At 40.1% G+C, this 19,312-nt stretch overlaps 1 protein-coding gene across 2 annotated transcripts; it reads right to left on the bottom strand.

Annotated features, from left to right (window-relative positions):
* Window positions 1–714: 714 nt before the first annotated feature.
* On the bottom strand, window positions 715–19,241 carry SLC25A15 (solute carrier family 25 member 15). Of its 2 annotated transcripts, none has more exons than XM_087716928.1 (8): window positions 19,004–19,241; window positions 17,149–17,234; window positions 15,472–15,605; window positions 11,096–11,354; window positions 8,066–8,203; window positions 6,177–6,346; window positions 2,443–2,601; window positions 715–988 (listed from the first exon to the last, which is right to left on the bottom strand). In XM_087716928.1, the coding sequence occupies exons 3-8, from the start codon at window positions 15,524–15,526 to the stop codon at window positions 867–869; spliced, it is 903 nt and encodes a 300-aa protein (XP_087573054.1). In that variant the 5' UTR covers window positions 15,527–15,605; window positions 17,149–17,234; window positions 19,004–19,241; the 3' UTR covers window positions 715–866. The 2 variants fall into 2 exon arrangements, with proteins under 2 accessions (XP_087573054.1, XP_087573056.1); XM_087716930.1 differs by having other exon boundaries at window positions 863–988; window positions 2,410–2,601.
* Between the last annotated feature and the right edge of the window lie 71 nt (window positions 19,242–19,312).

Raw genomic sequence — 19,312 nt, 5'->3', positions numbered from 1 at the left:
GTAACATGCATGTTTGTGAAGGACTTTGTTAAATGCATTGAGTTTCAGCTAAAAGCTTGTTCTGTATTTGAATCCAGGCGCAGTGTCAGTGAGCTAAATGCAGACTACACTCCATTCCAAAGCATTGTTATAGAAGCTGAGCCAATTGTTGTCCACATCACTATAACTAATATGCTACAACTAAGAAATATAACATGATTATAGCCAAATACAGCAGATGATATTAATACCTTTTACTTTAAAAAAATGCTTAGACGTGTAGATTATATGTCATTAAATAATGGGGGGAGGGATCAAGTTTCTCTAATCAACAGTTTCAGAACAAAAGCATTGTATTCTGGGAACACGGAATATTATAAAGAAATATTGGGTACTGGGTTTCAAGTGATATTTTTAGAAGTCTATTTATGTGTAATGTGCTTTCCAGGGCTCTTTCATGTAGAGTCAAGTAACCAGTAAGTAGAATTGCATACAAATTAACTAATGTGGGACATTATAAAAACTACTCTGCAATGGACCTCCTGCTCAGCTTCCAGGCATATTAAATTATAAAAGTCACTATGTTGCAAGCTAATAGTTAACTGATATTGCAGCATATTCTTTTTTAAAGCCCCATGACTAGAATTTTTATAGAAATGAGTAATTAAAATCCCTTATAAGATCATGTAGTATCAGTGCTGATCACAGATGTATAAATCCACAAAGCACACAATGTTTAGAAAATACAGCATTTTTACTGAAATCATTTTTTTAAAAAAATGCAGTCATTTCACTCTCATTTCACATTTTAAAATCTGTCACTCACAGTGGGACAATTGATATGGAGACTACACATAGTCTAATGTTGTTAGTCTGTGATAAAAGTTCTAGCTATCAAACTGGTTCATCATCAGTTTACGGCTGTGTTCATAGGCAAGGAACAGGGCACCGTTGGCTGGGAATGCACGGATCATAGTAGGTTTCAGTCCAGAGTACAAGGCAAACACACCTATGAGCAAGACATAAGCATTAGAAAAACTACCTTAGAATTTCACTTCCATCTCTTTTTTGAAACTCAGACTATGTTGTATTGGTTTAAAACTGAAGACGGAAATCCAACAAAAGCTAAACTTTTAGGAATTTCAGCTTTCCTGCAAATTCAGAAGAAATTGTTAAATATTTTTGCTTGATCAGATGACTTATCTTAATCTCAATTTATTATTTATTTATTTATCTTATTTTGAGTAGTTGATAAGGTCCAGAAATGTATTAAGCAATATAATCTATTCAAAAAATAAAAGATGAAATTGTAAGACTGAAATGACTGGATTATAGTAATAATAAAACAATATATAAATCTATCCTGTGGTTGATTTGGAGAAATAAATCTAAATTTTTATCTGGATCACGACTATCATGGGTCTGTGGTTCTCAACCTTTTCTTCACCTTTTGTGGCCATGGATCACGGCCATGGACACCCCAAGATTTAAGATTTAAATCATAACAGTTCTTCAAGCCCTTGTGGAGCCCCTGTTATAGCGGATCACAGGTTGAGAACCATTGTCATAGGTTAAATATATCTTAAGAGTGGTTAAATTCATCATGGATTCACAGGTTATGCAACCTAACTTTCTTACCAAAAATTAATCCTAAAGACTATCTAACCATTCTATGAACATGAGATGACAGAGAGAGAAGAACTGGTTTACATATTATACCAAATTAAAATGTGGATTACTGTGATTTAGTCTCTGCTGTAAACCCAGCCAACTATGCTTTATTCAACAAACCATAACTTAGCATGATGTGTGGACCAGACCGAGGCAAGGCGGCTCAAACTTAAAATAAGAGAAATCAACTTCCTATTTCCCTGACTATATATGCATTCATAAGCAAATAAAGGCAAACTGTCCTGCAACAGTCTATGACTAAGTTACATTTACCTCCTAAGAACCATTTCAGGTTTATGTAGTAATAAATAACATTTTAAATCCTATCTTTCTAGTCTTTTGCAACCTTAGCCTTGAAAAGCTGTTCTTTTTTTCTGGTTGTGTTCAACCATCAATCCTAAAATTAAATGTAATGGTTATCTGATCATTCTGATAATCTATCCTAATCTGGTCCTGCAATTTCCTGTCATTGCAAAGAAAATGACTAGCAGCGTCAATGGATATAAAATGACAATTAGTTGGTTCTTTTCAGCTAAATATGTAGTCCAGGAACATGTTATTTTGAAGAGACAAGCTACCTAATCCTGCCAAAGGCAAATTTGACCATCACCTGTGAAAACCAAATAAGTGCTTTCTGGAAAACACCAGGGTTTATTTTGTTCCTCCCTCTCCCAGGCTGCCTGCAGCCATAAAAACAATTCCACAGGGGATAGCTGATTCCTCAGCTGTGGCTTTGCCGAAGTTAAGAGATACCCTCACCCATGGCCCCATTAGTCTCTTCCATATTCTAACCTTCATTCTTGACAACACTTGCAAACGTTCTCATAAAGCCAGTTTGTTTTCCTGCCATGGAAAGAACTTGGATCCTAGATTTGACGCAGTCCACTGGGTAAACAGCAATCCAGAGACACATGCCACCAAAGCCACCACTGAACATCAATGCAACTGGACCTATAAAAACAAGCAGAAGGAGCTTAATGATAGCAAAAAGCCCAAGTGTTTTTTCCCCCAGCCCGCAATTTCATAAAAAAAAGATAGCTGCCATATCCTACTAAAGCAGATAAGTATGTTTGTTTTAAGCTTCAGTATATTGGTGAGTTATGAGAATCACTTGAAATATGTTATTTGTGTGTGTTGGCTATTGAATTGTCCAATTCTCTGCTAAATCTCTGACTTGGCTGCTGTTAAGGTTTTTTCCCCTCTTCCTTGTGCAGATCAAGAACTGAAGGAAGGAATGGGCACTGGTTCTACTCCACCTAATTGGATTGGGCTTTTTTTTCTTTAATCAGCAGTAATCTTTAATCTGAGTTTCTCAAGAGCTGTACCACCACCACCCACTCCCTGCAGGGACCTATTAGAGGCAGGACCTATTAGATTGGTCCGTCACCATTGACTAATGAACTCAGATGAGTTCCAGAAGGAGGTGGAGGTTATAATTGCAGATCTGTTGTGCAGTCCAGCCAAGCTCCAGTGGTGGGTTGCACTTACCTTCACTACTTGTTTACTGATTGCGCATATGTTCCGTTCGCACATGCACCTGACTTACACTGCACAAGGGTGCACAATCCACCACCCCTGTGACAACCAGCTGATTGTTGGGGCTCACGTAGGTGCTACATGCTGTGTGCACGTGTGTAATTTGCCTTTTGTCATAAAAACAGATATAGAGCGTGGCCACCATACTGGTTCGCTCTCAGCTGCTCCAGGCCACTACCGGTTCAGCTGAACCAGCAGCAAGCCACCTCTGCCGAACTCTTAGTCACTGTTAGTAATAGGAAGGTGATTAAGGCTGTGGATAGGATTGCATCCATGCAACCTCTCTTCAACCGTAGATCTCTCTGTGCCCCGTGGTATACGGAGAAAGAAAAGAGGGATGAAACGCATGAGGGGACATCTAGAGCGCCGCTAGTGGAAGACAAGGGATGAACTCGATTGAACACGGGTAAGAGCTGCTATTAAGGCCTACCTCGTGGCACTTAGTGCGGGAAATGTAAATACTTCTCCAAACTAATTGCATCTGCAGATAATCACCCAGCGACCCTCTTTAAGGTGAGCCACTTCCTGGGGAAGGAGGTGATTGCGGTCCACCTGAAGGGGCACGCTGAGGAATTTGCAGATTTTCTGGAAGACAAAATCACTTGACTTCATTCCCAGTTAGATGCCGGCATGGTTGCTGGTCCAGTGGAAGCCTCTGAGGCAGGTTTTTGCCGTGTTATCTGGGAACTGTTGTTCCCAAGGAAGTGTACAGGATCCTAGGGAGTATGCATGCAAGCACCTGTGTTTTAGACACATGTCCGTCCTGGTTATGAAAGCTTCCCAGGAGGTGATAGGTGGGTGGACTGGCAGTGATTAATATTTCCCTACAGAAGGGGGCAATGCCCCAGCACTTTAAGGAGGGTGTGTTCTGTCTTCTATGAGCCAAGGTGGCGCAGTGGTTAAATGCAGCACTGCAGGCTACTGCTAGATCAGCAGGTCAGCGGTTCAAATCTCACCGGCTCAGGGTTGACTCAGCCTTCCATCCTTCCGAGGTGGGTAAAATGAGGACCCAGATTGTTGGGGGCAATATGCTGACTCTCTGTAAACCGCTTAGAGAGGCCTGAAAGGCCTATGAAGCGGTATATAAGTCTACTGCTATTACTGCTATTGCTATTCTTAAGAAGCCATCACTGAATTATACCCAGTTGGATAATTTCCGAACTCTCTCCAATCTTCCCTTTCTAGGGAAGGTTGTTGAGAAGGTGGTTGCTCCAGAGGCAGCTCCAGAGGTTTCTGGATGAAACAGATTATCTCGACCCCTACCAGTCAAGATTCAGGCCTGTATTTGGAACAGAAACAGCATTGGTTGCACTTTTGGATGATCTCTGGTGGGAGCAGAATGGGGGTAGTGCATCCTTGCTCTACTTCATCCCTTGGCTGCTTTCGATACCATCAACCATGGTATTCTCCTGGAGCAAACTCAGGGGATGGGACTTGTGCTATCCTGGTTCATTTCCTTCCTCTCAGTGTTGATAGGAGGGAAGAGATCCAGCCCTCACCCACTGCTTTGTGGGTTCTGCAGGGCTCGGTACTCTCTTCACTCCTGTTCAACATTGATATGAAGCCACTAGGGGACATCATCCATCGCCATGGACTGAGGTATCACCAATATGCTGATGATACTCAGCTGTATGTCTCGGCCCGTGGTGAGTTAAGTGATGTCGTGTCTTCCCTCTCGCAGTGCCTAGAGGCTGTTAGGGGCTGAGTGGGGAGCAACAGGTTGAAACTAAACCCTGGCAAGATCATGGCTCTGGGTTTGGGTTTGTTGGCTCAGGGAGAATTGCTTTAGTCTTGGATAGGGTGGCACTACCCCAAACAGACCTGTGCATAATCTGGGGATTCTCCTGGACTCATGACTCCTGCTCAAAGAGCAGATGGCAGTCATGGCTAGGAGGGTCTTTACGCAACTGGGGTTTTTGCGTCAGTTACGCTCTTTCCTGGATCAACAATCCCTACTTATAGTCACTCATGTCCTAGTCACTTCCTGTCTTGACTATTGCAACGCGCTCTACATGGGGCTGCCCTTGAAGAGCATCCGGAAACTCCAGTTGGTGCAAAATGCAGACCCCGGTGTGCACATGTATCACCTCTCCTGCAGGAGCTGCATTAGCTGCCAATTTGCTTCCAGGTGCAATTCAAGGTGCTGGTTGTCAACGTTAAAGCCCTTCATGGCTTGGGACCAGGTTATATGAGGGACCATCTCTTGCTGGTCTTATCTACCCAAGTCATCATAGCGGGGAGGCAAGGAATGTGGAGGGTCCCATCCCTAAGGGAGATATACCTTCTCCATGGTAGCCCCCTTTCTCTGGAACTTCATTCCCCCAGAGATTAGAATGGTCCCTGCTCTAATACTCTTCCAGAAGGCCCTGAAGACCTGGTTCTGCCAGTGGGCCTGGCGAACGCAGAGAGGGATGGAGCCCATTAAATGGCTCCTGTGATCTGCTGTCGCCGGGATGGAAGGGTGGGGAGTGATTTTATTATGATTTTATTACCATATTAATTTATTTGATTTTTAAATAGTTTTATTGTTTTTAAATGTGGTTTTTATATTCTGTAAGCCGCCTTGAGTCGCCATGGGCGAATAGGCGGCAATCTAAATTTAATAATAAATAAATAAATCAAATAAAATCTTTAAGGCTGCTAGTCTATGTATGATATGCCAGTGTTTCTCAACCTTGTCAACTTGAAGGTGTCTGGACTTCAACTCCCAGAATTCCACAGCCAGCAAATGCTGGCTGTGGAATTCTGGGAGTTGAAGTCCAGACACCTTCAAGTTGACAAGGTTGAGAAACACTGTGATATGCCCTACAATAAATAAATAAATACTTTAAAGCTACTGTGTTTTATATCAGAAGATTTTGAACAGGCAGCAAGATATTTTTATTATTATACAGAAATCCTTTGGGCTTAAAAGTCAGCACAGGTGGGACTAAAAGAAGCTGTGTTTATCTCGAGGCAAGGAGACATATCATTAGCAAGCTCAGATATACCTAATTCCTCTTTTGGTTTTCCAAAGGCCAAAAAGGTCCGGCTCAGTTCATAGACTCCAAAGAATAAAAAGTAGCCTGGAATTTCACGTAGCAAAGTGCTGAACCAGCCACGATAGAAGCCAAGGGGGCCATCCTTTTGCAGCACACTTTTGATTACTGACCAAACTGTACTAGGAGAAGAAAAAAGAATATTGTTACAAACATAGGTTGCCAGCTAATGATGGGAAAAGTTACCTGGAAAACTGCATCCAAAGATGTCTGGTTCCTGTCTAGGAGCACTGTCAAACCACATTACACAGCAATGGTTAAAATTAAAGTGTGTATTTCACAAAAACCCATCTCAGAAGTAGTTTGGTACAATTTTTGGACTATAGATGTCTAGATACAACTAATCCCTCATTAAAAAAACCTTTCGATTGCCATTGGTTAAGCTTCTAGGATTCTTGTCTAATACTTCAAACAGGAAAAGTGTGATTGATGTTGGACAGAGCCTAGAGCTGCAGTTCATTCATATCTGGTGAGCCACATATTTTCTAGTCATGAGAAAAATAATGGGCTTAAACTACTTTACAATAGAGATCTGCTAAGGGATTGTCTATTGCATGGGAATAGCACTATAACCGGTCCCAGATTCCATAAAAATCTAAATTATAGGTGCTGATGCTTGAGGAAGAAGATGAAATAAAGATGGAGTTGATTTTATGAATACGTAAATCTTAAAAGGAGTGCCTCACTATCACCACTATCACCATCACATTTCATTGAAATAAATGTTGTGTTAGCAACACATAAACCAGAACACTGGACTAAACTGCTAATGCTAGCCAGAAGTATGTTTTAAAAACAGCTATCTATCATGGTATGTATGTATGTATGTATGTACGTATGTAATTAATTAATTGGTTTATATGCCCTACTTACCAAGACAACTCATGACGGCATACATATCAACAACAACAATAAAGATTTGTGGATTTGAAGATCAAGAAATATGGAGACTAAATGAGGGGCTGTAGAGACTTGTATAATATCCAAGAGAGAAAGGACTACCGTATATACTCGAGTATAGGCCGACCCGAATATAAGCCGAGGCACCTAATTTTACCACAAAAAACTGGAAAAGTTATTGACTCGAGTATAAGCCTAGGGTGGGAAATGCAGCAGCTACCGGTAATGATGTCCCGTGCAGCCGCGGGAGCGATGTCCCGCCTCCTATGACACACGGCACAGTGATTCCTATCATTGGATCACTGTACCAGAGGAGGTGGGACATCGCTATGTGGCTGCTTGCCATAACAAGGAGGAGGTGGGACATCGCTGCAGAGCGGCAGGAGGGGGAGGAAGGGAAATCGTAAGACAGCCCTGCATTACATTAAAACGTGAGGGGGGATGGTGCGGTGCGCGCTGCGCGGCAAACTGACACAGAGGGAGGGGAAACTCACAGGGGCGCCGGGCCATTCACGAGCGTCACCCAGCGGCATGGCCCCCCCCCTTTTTCTCCTCCATTTCGGGCACATTTTTCACTGACTCGAGTATAAGCCGAGGCGGCTTTTTTCAGCCCAAAAAGTGGGCTGAAAAACTCGGCTTATACTTGAGTATATACGGTATACGATTGTAACTTGAACTGAAAAAAAGATGGGAAGTGATTCTATTTCCTAATTTTAATTCCCCACCCCTTCCTTCTTTCCTTCCATTTATCTTTTATTCTGTGAAAAAAATCTTAATCAATTTACATCAATAAAAATGTAATAAAACAAAATACGAGAAACGTAATTAAAATAATAATAATATGCAAACCTGTAAATGCAGAGAAATAAATTCACTGAAAGGGTCAAACCACTTCCAAACCTGGAAAAGGCAGGCAGGGTTGAGGCTAACAAATTACTTACTTGTGTTGTTGCACTATCTTCCCAGATAATTGCATTTCGTGCATGGCCTGCAGGCGGCACTTCACAAGCTCTGTAGGGCAGAGGGCCAAAGTGGCAAAGGCAGAAGCAAAGGAACCAGCCACTGCATTTTGAAGGTCGCTGCAAAAAAACCACAACATGTATCTAATACATGGAAATCACATGCAGCTCAAAACTGGCATGCTTTGACCCAATCACTGCTGCAAGTAATTCTAAAACGAGATAGCAAAGGAGCATTTTACAGCATCCCACCTGATTGAAGCAACCTTAGGATAGAAGAATTAGGTATGCTTGCTGTTTGAATTATATATATATATAAATATAATATAATATAAAAGAGCCGAGGTGGCGCAGTGGTTAGGGTGCAATACTGCAGGCCACTTTAGCTGACTGTGATCTTCAGTTCAGCGGTTCAAATCTTACCGGCTCAAGGTCGACTCAGCCTTCCATCCTTCCGAGGTGGGTGAAATGAGGACCCGGACTGGGGGGGCAAGTTGCTGACTCAATTTGCTAAAAAATTTGTAAACCGCTTAGAGAGGGCTGAAAGCCCTATGAAGCGGTATATAAGTCTAATAAATAAATAAATAATAATAATAATATAATATATATATAATTCAAACAGCAAGCATACCTAATTCTTCTATCCTAAGGTTGCTTCAATCAGGTGGGATTCTCTCTCTCTCTCTCTCTCTCTCCCCCCTCCCTCCCTCCCTCAATATATATATATTTAGTGGGATAAAATCATATCACCATGATCATGCTTTCAAACCTGGATTTAATGAAGCATCTTTTAAATTTCCTGCCATAAAACAGGATGCTATATAATTATCATTGGTAGATAAGGGTCTTTTCGTACCAAGCATTAAAGGAAAAAAGTGGTTTACAACAGTTCCAAGTATCTTACTCCCTACCAAAATGTATCTAGATAGCTTCAACATTACTTTAAAAAAATAAGCATAGCCTATTTTTGTTGTTTTCAATGGGCAACCGGTCACAGTGATAAACACTTCCACTAATGAAATGAGAGGAAAGAAAGAAATTGGGGATGTGATTTACACCCATTTTTTTTCCAGTCACATCCTTTCTTGCTCGATGGCCAAGCACACAGTATTACTATTTTTGCTTTGCCCACTGTTGGATGCCTACATGTTGTAAATGGGGCAGTCCTCCAAACGTTTTCAAAGCTTCAGAATCAGATGGAAACCATCACTCATGATGATTTCTATCATTTGTTTTCCAGGCCTATCCATTGTCCTGAGTGTTCAATCTTTTCAAAAGTTTCAAATGTCCTGCATCCATCTTCAAGAATTCTTTAACTTAACCCAACCCCTGGGCATTAAAAAGATGTTAATGTTCCCTCTCAGTTCATCAACTTTCACATCAAGCTTATAATGTAGATGCTTTGCAATCTATTTGGCTTTAAAAGAAGCTAAGCTAATATATGTATATTTTATTTTTGTTCATTTTAATTTTGTTTTAGGATTTATTTATTTTTTTGCAATTTATATTGTCAACAGCTAACATTTAGAAAATCATTAATTGATCTTAAGAATAAACAATTCTCCAATCATGCAACTCTCTGAAAGAAGGTCATGTATTTGTCAAAGGCCACAGGTCAGATTAGCAGATTCATGGGGAATTTACTGAAGCCTCAGAAGATTCTGCCAGTTGACTAACAATCACCAACAGGTAAATTCCGGATACAACGCAAGGATTTAGAACATGGGATATGGAAAGAATATATTACCATATTTTTCAGAGTATAAGATGCACCGGAGTATAAGATGCACCAAGATTTTGAAGAGGTAAATTTAAAAAAAGTTTTTGCACTCTGCAGATCTCCCAAAAATGGCCCTTTTTTTCACGAAAACGGGCCTGTTTGTTTTTTTCTCCAAAAAAAGGGCATGAATAGCTTTTAGGAGACTTGTAAAATTCTCCTGGGGGCGGGGGGGGGGGGGGCAAAAGCAAGCAAAAAAGGTCCATTTTTTGTCATAAAAAGGGCATGCATAGCCTTTAGGAGGCTTATAGAGTTTTCCTGGGAGCTTGGTTCAATTACCATATGGATCTAGCCACTATGATTTGCAAACCATGCCTTATCATTTATCGTGTTACAGGAACTCAGCTATTTAGAATTCCTTCAGCAAACCATAGTTTAAAACAGAGGCGAGCAACTTCTTTAGATTGGGGGCTTCAACTTCTGATTTTCTGGAGAGTCACCAAGAAACTATCCAATGATATAGTGACTTCAACAGAAGGGGAGGAGCTCAGTATTTTTCACTGCTTTTCAAGGTATTGGTCGGGATGTACAGTGGGAATGGGAGCAGGCTATTTTTATCCCCATCCTTGTTTAAGAAACCCCCAAACAGGATAAAATTGTATGACTGAGTTTCTGCTGTCCTCAACACCTGGATTGCAGGCTTGTTTTTAGGCCTCTGGAAAGCCTCCTGCTTACATTCCCACCCAAATCAAACGGGCAGCCTGTAAACTTCCCATCCTTGGTTTAAGTAAAGTAAGGACATGAAGTGCCATGTTACAAACAGCAAGTTTTCTCGCCATTCCTTCAGGAATAAGAAGACAAGGAAAAGGTTTTCAGATTTTCTTCTAAATGACAAAAGAAGTAGTTTTTGCAGACTCCTCTTTTAAACAATCTCACTAAGAAAGTCGTAGTAGTAGGCTGGCTTGCCTGGAACACTGACCTGTAACCTGATTAAGTGAATTATTTGGAGGAAGCTTATGGTTCAATTAATCAAATTTTAAATGATTTTATCCACATTTATTCTATAAACTACTGTCATCTGTCCTAAGTACCAGAAATGCAGAGGGGGGAAAAAATCAAGATATAATTAAAAGAAAAACATGTGAGTCAAGGAGCAGAGTTTCTATTTCAACAGGATTCCCATTTTCCGTTGTGGAAACTGCACTTCTAGTTCCGAGCTGTGATACTTTAAAAAAATATATATTTTTTTAAAGCTTCTATTAGTTGCAGAGCCGTTGAGGGAATAACACACTAACCTCAGGTTTGCTTTCTTTTCTAGGCCAGCAATTTTCCTCACGATATTTTGGCAAAAGCCATAACACATAAAGAGAACGGCATTTTCAGCAATGTTTGCCACAAGTGCAGGGGTGGTCCCCTTGTAGAAGCCACGGAACCCTATTTGTTTGTAGGTCTTCACAAAACAGTCCACAAGCCCTTGGTACATATTAGGGAATGTCTGCATTTTCACCTTTGCGGTGTCAAATGGTTGACCGGTTATCACACAGGCAGTACCCCCTGCATGAGAAAGGAAAAGTAAGTGAAAACATCAGAAATGGGGGCTGTTGGGTGGCTGGTTTTTGTTTTGTGTTTTAGCTATTACATTCTCAAGCAAAAGGAGGTAAATTGGAGAAAGAAAATTATCCTTGACAAAAAAGGCATGCGTGTGTGTGTGTGAGAGAGAGTTATAATTTGATAATATTTTAAGCTTGAAACTAAGGATAACCAGAATATTTGCTTTGCTCTAGGAGTTATCAACTTTTTCACACAGGGCACTATCTGGCAATTTCATATGGGGCCAAACCTCCCTCATCATAAAAAAATATTTAACACTAAAAGCGAAGTCTTATGAATCTGAAGGCAAGAACATATTTTCTGAGATTTGGATTATTTTTTTTTATTTCAGTCACTCCTTCCCTCTGAAGGCAAGAACATATTTTCTGAGATTCAGGTTATTTTTTTCATTTCAGTTGCTTCTTCCCTGTTTCCAAATAAATAATAATATGTATTAAAATCAGGCTCTCCCTTTTTACAAACCTATAATCCCTTAATTCAGGATAAAGTCCTGGATGGAGCTGATATATTAAAATCATACTATCCCGATTATTTTTTTCAAAGAAGGGACTTATTAAAACCCATCTCACAGAGTGGTGGTTGTGAGGAAAGTTGGAAGTGAGAGGATTATGTATGCTATCTTGAATTTTATACAAAAGATGAGATGAAATAATGATAATACTGATGACTTGGATTGGAAGACAAGAAAACTAATGACAAGGGACCATGCTTTGTACCCAAAAAATGATATTGATCGGCTCTATTTGCCAAGAGTTGAAGAAGCTAGAGGACCTCTAAAGGTGAAACAAACTGTGGAGAAAGAAAAGCATGGCTTGAATGACTACATTAAGAAAAGCCAGGAATTCTTGCTGAAGATACTCAATCAAGGAAAGCTCTTGAAAACAGCACAGGTGAAGGCTGAGTATAGAAAAGAAACAACTGAAAATTGACGTTAATTGGAAGAACAAATCAATGCATGAAAGATAAAGAAGGAAAAGCTGATTTTAAAAAAACCCATGGAGTTGGTTACGATCAGGAGCATTAATGAAAGAAACTGAAGGCTTTATTTTAGTAGTTCAAGAAGAAACTTTGCCAACTACAGGTAGTTGGATAGAGGAAAATATTTAACGTAACAAACAACAGCAAATATTGCCTTTGTAGTAAAAAGGATGACATCATTGACTATTTGATTAGTGGCTGCAGCAAAACTTCACAAACTGCCAGAAATATTCATTGGAAATATTGCCAGACGTTTGGATTTGAATGTAATAAAAGACCGTGGGATCATCAAGGTTTTGAAAAATGAGTGGGTTAACCTCTTACAGGACTTCAAGAACCAAACAGACAAGCATCTTCTTAATAACATGTCTGATATTTATTGAAAAGAAGAAAGTCTGGTTCATGTATCTTGCTATTTTGGATGATGCTAGGATTGAGGAAAAACATTTGGAAAAAAATTATGAAATATCTGAACTTGCAGATCAGAGTTGAATGATGATGGGGAAAAAATCTGTTGTTATATCAATTTTGATTGGGGCCCTTGGAGCATAACCTAAAGGAATCCTTCAGTATAGAAATATTGAAGTCATTAGACTGAACACCCTAATTTTACAAAATTAGGAACTGGTTGGAACTGCCTATATTCTTAGATACTATAATAGATATTATACTTTAATAATTCTTAGATCCTTGGTTAGGACTTGAATGATGTTTCCACTTGTCTCAGACAGTGAATCTCACTGCAAAGGAGCCACACATACCATAACTGAATCAGTGTAGTACAGGGGTCACAGAAACAATGGGAAGTGGATGAGTGGGTGTGCTCCATTTGGGCAAACAGTGGGCACTGGTGCCTGCCTCTTGTGAAGAACTATTCCCTTTCCCCCCTTCGAAGCTAGAAAGGTTGGGGAACATCAACAGTACAAGCTTTCTCTAATCTGGTGTCATCCAGCTATTTTAGAATAACAATTTAAAATTTCTCAGCCAATGCAGTTTTTGGCATGCTGGTGGGAAATTCTGGGAGTTGCAATATATGGAGAACATGGCATTTTAGAAAAGTAGCACAGAGGGCCTCTGTGACTATGACTCGTATTTAGGAAACCAAAGTTCAATTTCTCACTCAGCATGAAAAAGAATCATGATCTAATCTAATCGGCATCAGTATTATCATAAAAAAGGGGAACAACTGCTGATGTTCGCTCTAAGATTAAGTTACCTGAATGAATTATGGGATTTCCACATATTAACAACATATAATAGTAGGGATCCCAGCACCACATTTTTTTCTTCCAAAGAAAGTTCACATTCAGCTAACTTGGAAGTGCTGAGTGATCAATGTTCTATAGATCTAGAAGAAGGGCACTTCTAAGATTAAAAAAAAGCTGGGAAAAGCTCAAGAGTAGCATTGAGGATTTTAAGATGATGAAAAGAAAAGAGAATGATTTCTCCTCCCGCTGCCCTTAGCAAAAGAAATACAATGATGTTACCTAGTTGGGAAATGAAACATCTGCAAGAAAACAATCAAACTCAGAGCAGACCAAGGACCTACAGAAGAAACACTTGGGAACAAAAAGTTATCTTCCCATCATTCTCCTCCAAAACTAAAGAATGTCAATCTGGAGGCTTTTCTAAGTGAAATGCGTTGAACTATAAAAGTAATTCTTTGCATCCAAGAACACGCATTTTACAAGTGAAATTAATTATTTTGTGCTCTTGACAATCATTTTTAATGGTCTAGAAAAGACCCTATCCTTCCACAGTGGTGACAACTACACTGACTTAAGAAATGCAAGGAAGGTACAAGCTTGACTCTGTCTTGGGCATGTGGGCATTTGCATTTTCTGCTTTTCATACCTTCTTCTTAAAGAACAGAACAAGCAAGCAGTTAAATGAGCCCTGCCATTTTCTCTTTCCTATTAGTACTGGCTTCTTGTAGATTTCACTTCTGGATCTTTGCCCAGATATACAATAGAGTAGTATTTCTTAACTTTGCAAACTTTAAAATGTGTGGACTTCAACTTTCAGAATTCCTCAGGCAATATGCTGGCTATTAAAACTCCACTGATGACCTAGATTAGCGGTCCTCAACTTTTGGGGCACCAGGGATCGGGGCATGGTTTCACGTGCTGCCTGCATCCCACAGATGGGGCTTTGCTTGTTTGCACAGCCTGGTTGCTGGCATGCCATGGGCCTATGCCGGACCACAGACTGGGGGTTGGGAATCCCTGGCCTAGATGATACACCTAGATCAGAGCTAGCAGGAGGAAAAGGCAGCAGTTCTGCATTGGAATCTATTTTGGGGGCTTCTGATATCAGCAGTATTTTCTTTGCAAGTCTCATCAGAAGGACAGGAGTCTCAAGAGCAAATTTGCAGCTTTCCTCTATTTTACACAAACGGCTGGTTTTCACTTTAAAGAAGTCTTGTTTCTCTAGCTTATAGGCTTCCTGTGAGCATCTGCTTGGCCTGGGAGGGAGAAAGCTCCCGCCAAGGAGAGCCCAATGCTCCAAACTGAGATAGGTTTGTTCTGTGTCTGTGGTTGATGGGCAGTCTTCCCTTTTCACCTGGGTAACAGCTGAGACTATAGAGAAATACCAATAGCTGCCATCTACACTGCTGCGTTCCTGAAAACAAACCAATAAAAGGCATTTGACTGACCAGCACACCACTTAACTATAGAATGCAACATAAAACGAAGATTATCTTGTCTCTCCAATCGGTCATTGCTCAACTTTTTCTTGTGACATATTTTGAAATGCTTGTGTAAGCATGAAATAAGGGCTCAATAAATTAAAAGCCACAGTTAGGAAATTATTAGACAAAAAAATGCTTACACATTTACTTTTCCTCCATAGGAAGGGATTAGACGAAAGGAAGCAATTCATGGGAAGCTCATAATTTAGGGCAAGGTCAAAACATTATTCCCTGTTAGTGCCCTCCACTATAAAAGTCACTTTTAGGACCTATACTGCTGTCAACAGAAATACCTTACACCTCCAGAGAAGAGCTTTGTTTAAAGAGCATACAAGCATCTGTTATCCGTTTTTAACAGGATTTATGTAAACAGCAATTCCCAAGACTTACCTACAGCCCCAGCTGTGAGGTCAATGGCAGCTTGGATGACAGGATTTGTTTTCATTTTTTTAAAAAAAATTGCTTCGTAGTGACTCTAAATCACAAAGTTTCCTGTAGCACGCAGGGCTCTGGGATGAGTATCTCTAAATTAGATTTGGAGAGGGAGGAAAATGAAAATATTAGTTCGACAGCAAGTAAATGAGTCACACTGTGTAGTGCATTTAAATATAGACTAAGTTGATCAGGTCTTTTTTTTTTTTAAACCAAAAGTTACTTCAATATATAAATTTTTGAGATTGGATTTCTCATTCAAACTATACAGAAATGTCACAGAAATACAAACTTTTTAAAATAAAAAGTTAGCAAAAAGAAAATACAGGCGTGAGTTTCTTATTAGCAATAGCAATAGCAATTGCAATAGCAGTTAGACTTACATACTGCTTCATAGGGCTTTCAGCCCTCCCTAAGCTGTTTACAGAGTCAGCATATTGCCCCCAACAACAATCCGGGTCCTCATTTTACCCACCTCGGAAGGATGGAAGGCTGAGTCAACCTTGAGCCGGTGAGATTTGAACAGCCAAACTGCTGAACTGCAGTCAGCTGAAGTAGCCTGCAGTGCTGCATTTAACCACTGCGCCACCTCGGCTCATAGGATCTATTAGGATCTATGCACAATGATTCGAGAATTATACTTCAGTTCTCAACAATTTCAGTGGTTTTCACCAGATGTTAGCTCCCAATAACAGCATCAGAATAAAACCATATTGCCAACTACCATCAAACTCTCCTGTCCCAGCATCCTATTATTTCCCATTTATATTTCCTCAAACTCTATGAATCCTGCACAGTTCCAGCACACTCTCTTGCTGTAAAGATATGCAGGCTCACTATGGTTAACTGTCAGATGACTAAAGTTTGTTCCAATGCATTCTTTTACAATATTTTGATTTCTTATCCACTATGTATCAGGTTGAGGAATGATTTATTTTAAAATAACTGTAAGACTCAGGAGACATTGAAGATAATGAGTCACACTCTTGCCTCATCTATCAGCTACTTTGGGCTGCCCTTGAAAATAATGCAGAAGGCAGAGAATGGCACAGCCTTCTTGTTGCTTGGTACCAATCAGTTTTAAAGAACACCGCTGATATTGTAGCAGCTGCAATGTTTGCCAGTAAGTTTATAGCTCAACATGGGGATTATCTAGTCAACCCCACACAGCTTGGGCATGACCCGACAAAAGCGCGAACGTCAAAAGCGCGCTGACAAAACCGCGGCGCTAAAACCGCGATGTCAAAAGCGCGCCGACAACAACGCGCTGACAGAAGCGCGATTTAAGATAAGATAAGGTTTAGGGTTAGGTTTAGGGTTAGGTTTAGAGTTAGGTTTAGGGTTAGGTTTAGGGTTATTTTTAGGGTTAGGTTACAGCGCGCTTCTGTCGGCGCTTCTGTCGGCGCGCTGTAACCGCCGACAGTTGTTGAATGAGCGCACTTCAGCGCTCATTCGTCGGCGCTCATTCGTCGGCGCGCTTTTGTCATCGCGGTTTAGTCAGGCGCGCTTTTGTCGTTCGCGCATTTGTGGTGGAACCCAGCTTGGGAACATGTTACCTTTAGAATCATCTTCATATAGACTCTGCCTGCCCTACAAAGATTCTTTACCAGAGGATAAAGGTTCATACCCACTTACAGGGGGCTTGAGATATTCTTAGCAGCAGACCTTTTTCTCTAGAACAGGTGGACCAAGGTCAAATATGCTGGTATTCAGATGTCTTTCTGTAAAAAGGAAATAAAAGTCATTTCTAGGAGAGCATTCAGATAAAAAGATTTGTCCATCAGCAGCAACAATTTGGATTGCATTTTTAAAAAAATTACTAATAACGTGTAATGGGTTTTTAACAGGCTGCTATAATTATGAATTTTTTATAGATGGGTTATTGTATTTATTGTAAGCAGTCTAGAACTGCAAGAACAGTTCAATAATTGTAATGATGATACAAATAATCATTGATATATAAATACTAAATACAACAATCCCATCACTAGCTAACTAAAATTGTGTCTTTCAGGATGGCAGCGGGCAATTGATGGCAATCAGTAACACACAAATTGTTATTAAACAATTTTAATGACCTTAATGGAGAGGTATCAATGCAGACAACATTTATATTTATTTCCACTCCCTCCCTCTTCCACCTATAGAAAAACTGGGCATCCTAACAAAAAATAATCATCTTACCTATGGAAGAATCAGAATTTTGCCAATCTCAGTGGCTAACAAAACAAATATAATTAAACTTTATATATCTATTCAAACATTTTACCTTTATATTATTAAATCTATGATACAGTATATAAAACTGATAATCTGGACTGAGAAATTTTAAGGTGTAACAATATAACAATATTTAATGGATATATTACTTTCTTTTGAGTCCTTTATTTCAGCTCTTGAATGTAATCAATGTAACATTTTACTCTTTCCAAAATTTACCAAGGTTTTGTCATCTTATATGTATAAACTCTAATAGGAAAAAGGAAATCAGTATAGATTTACGACTACAATTGAGTCCAACACATTTCTGTTGCTAAATGAGACATTTGTTAAATGAGTTTTGCCCCATTTTATGACCTTTCTTGCGAAGTTGTTAAATGAATCACTGTGGTTAAATTAGCAACATGATTGTTAAGTGAATCTAGTTTCCCCAATGACTTTGCTTGTCAGAAGGTTGCAAAAGGTGAAAACATGACTCCGGGACATTGCAACCATCATAAATATGAATCAATTGCAAAGTATATGATTTTTGATCATGTGTCCAGGGGATGCTACAATGGTTGTAAGTGTGGAAAAAAATCATGTCCCTTTGTTCAATCCCATTATAATTTTGAACAGTCACTAAATGAACTGTTGTAAGTCGAGGCCTACTAAACTAGAAAATAGAAGACTATGATTTCTAGTCCTGCCTTTAAGTACAAAGCCAGCTGGGTAACAATGCCTTTGTACCTAAAGGCAGGACTAGCAATACTCTCTCAGAGGAGTATTATGTACATTCAGAGCCTTGAATTACTCATGTGTTAATAAAAGTGGAGTACAAATCAAATAATGAATTATATAGATAGATAAGATATAGTTATAGATGATATATAGATATATTTATGCATCTATATTTAGGCATATGGTAAATTCATATGTCATTATATGTATATACCTAAATCAGGGCTGGAGAATGCTTTGGGTTCTATTCCAAAAACTTGCTTTAGCAATGCCAAGGGCACTAACCTAGCATCACTCTACAGCTCTTTAAAGCAGCTTCATCTTTTCCGGGACTTGTGGGCCAGCTCATCCAGGGAAGAGACTCGGCTATTTTAAAGATCTGCAGACAGATGCTACCTCCATCTCTCCAGCTGCAAAGCCAATAATAGCTTGCTTCTGCCAGCAGACAATCAAGTGATGCATTATTTAAAAACAGGGGTGGCGGGGAGCCGAAATGAAAGATTACTAGACCAAGGAAGAATCCGAGCACAAAGAAAACAAGACTTCGCACCGACTGATCCCTGCAGACCGAAGAGGGCAGCTCCCCGAGGGAGGGACGGACGGTTTCCCGTTGGGGGTCCGCTGAAATCGTCTACTTCTCTCCGCTGGAGTTGCCACCGAAAGCCCTGCGCTTCTCTTCGGCTGACTCAGCTGCATTGCCTCTCCAGAACGGCTCGGCTCGCTTTCTTCGTAGCGAGCGCTATATAACCTGCGGTCAAAGGGGCGCCGGTCGCCACCCGCCTGGCATTGGAAAGAACAGGAGGAGGAGCTGGAGCTCGGCCTGGGAAGCGGAACCGGAGGCGGGGAGGGTGCTGCTATT

The sequence above is a fragment of the Thamnophis sirtalis genome, unplaced genomic scaffold (assembly GCF_051295495.1).
Source record: "Thamnophis sirtalis isolate CommonGarterSnake01/CBP01778 unplaced genomic scaffold, rThaSir2_p1.2 scaffold_5, whole genome shotgun sequence".
NCBI classification, from domain to species: domain Eukaryota; kingdom Metazoa; phylum Chordata; class Lepidosauria; order Squamata; family Natricidae; genus Thamnophis; species Thamnophis sirtalis.
The sequence above is the reverse complement of the archived record's forward strand: the minus strand, read 5'-3'. Positions and strand labels throughout refer to the sequence as shown.

What these genes read in the sequence shown, in the direction of transcription:
- SLC25A15 (XM_087716928.1), bottom strand. Translation starts at nt 15,526, where the DNA reads ATGAAAACAAATCCTGTCATCCAAGCTGCCATTGACCTCACAGCTGGG. An exon ending in GAAAAGAAAGCAAACCTGAG is followed by an intron (nt 8,204 to 11,095) that starts GTTAGTGTGTTA and finishes GTTTTTTTGCAG; the next exon opens with CGACCTTCAAAATGCAGTGG. An exon ending in AAGATAGTGCAACAACACAA is followed by an intron (nt 6,347 to 8,065) that starts GTAAGTAATTTG and finishes TTCTTCTCCTAG; the next exon opens with TACAGTTTGGTCAGTAATCA.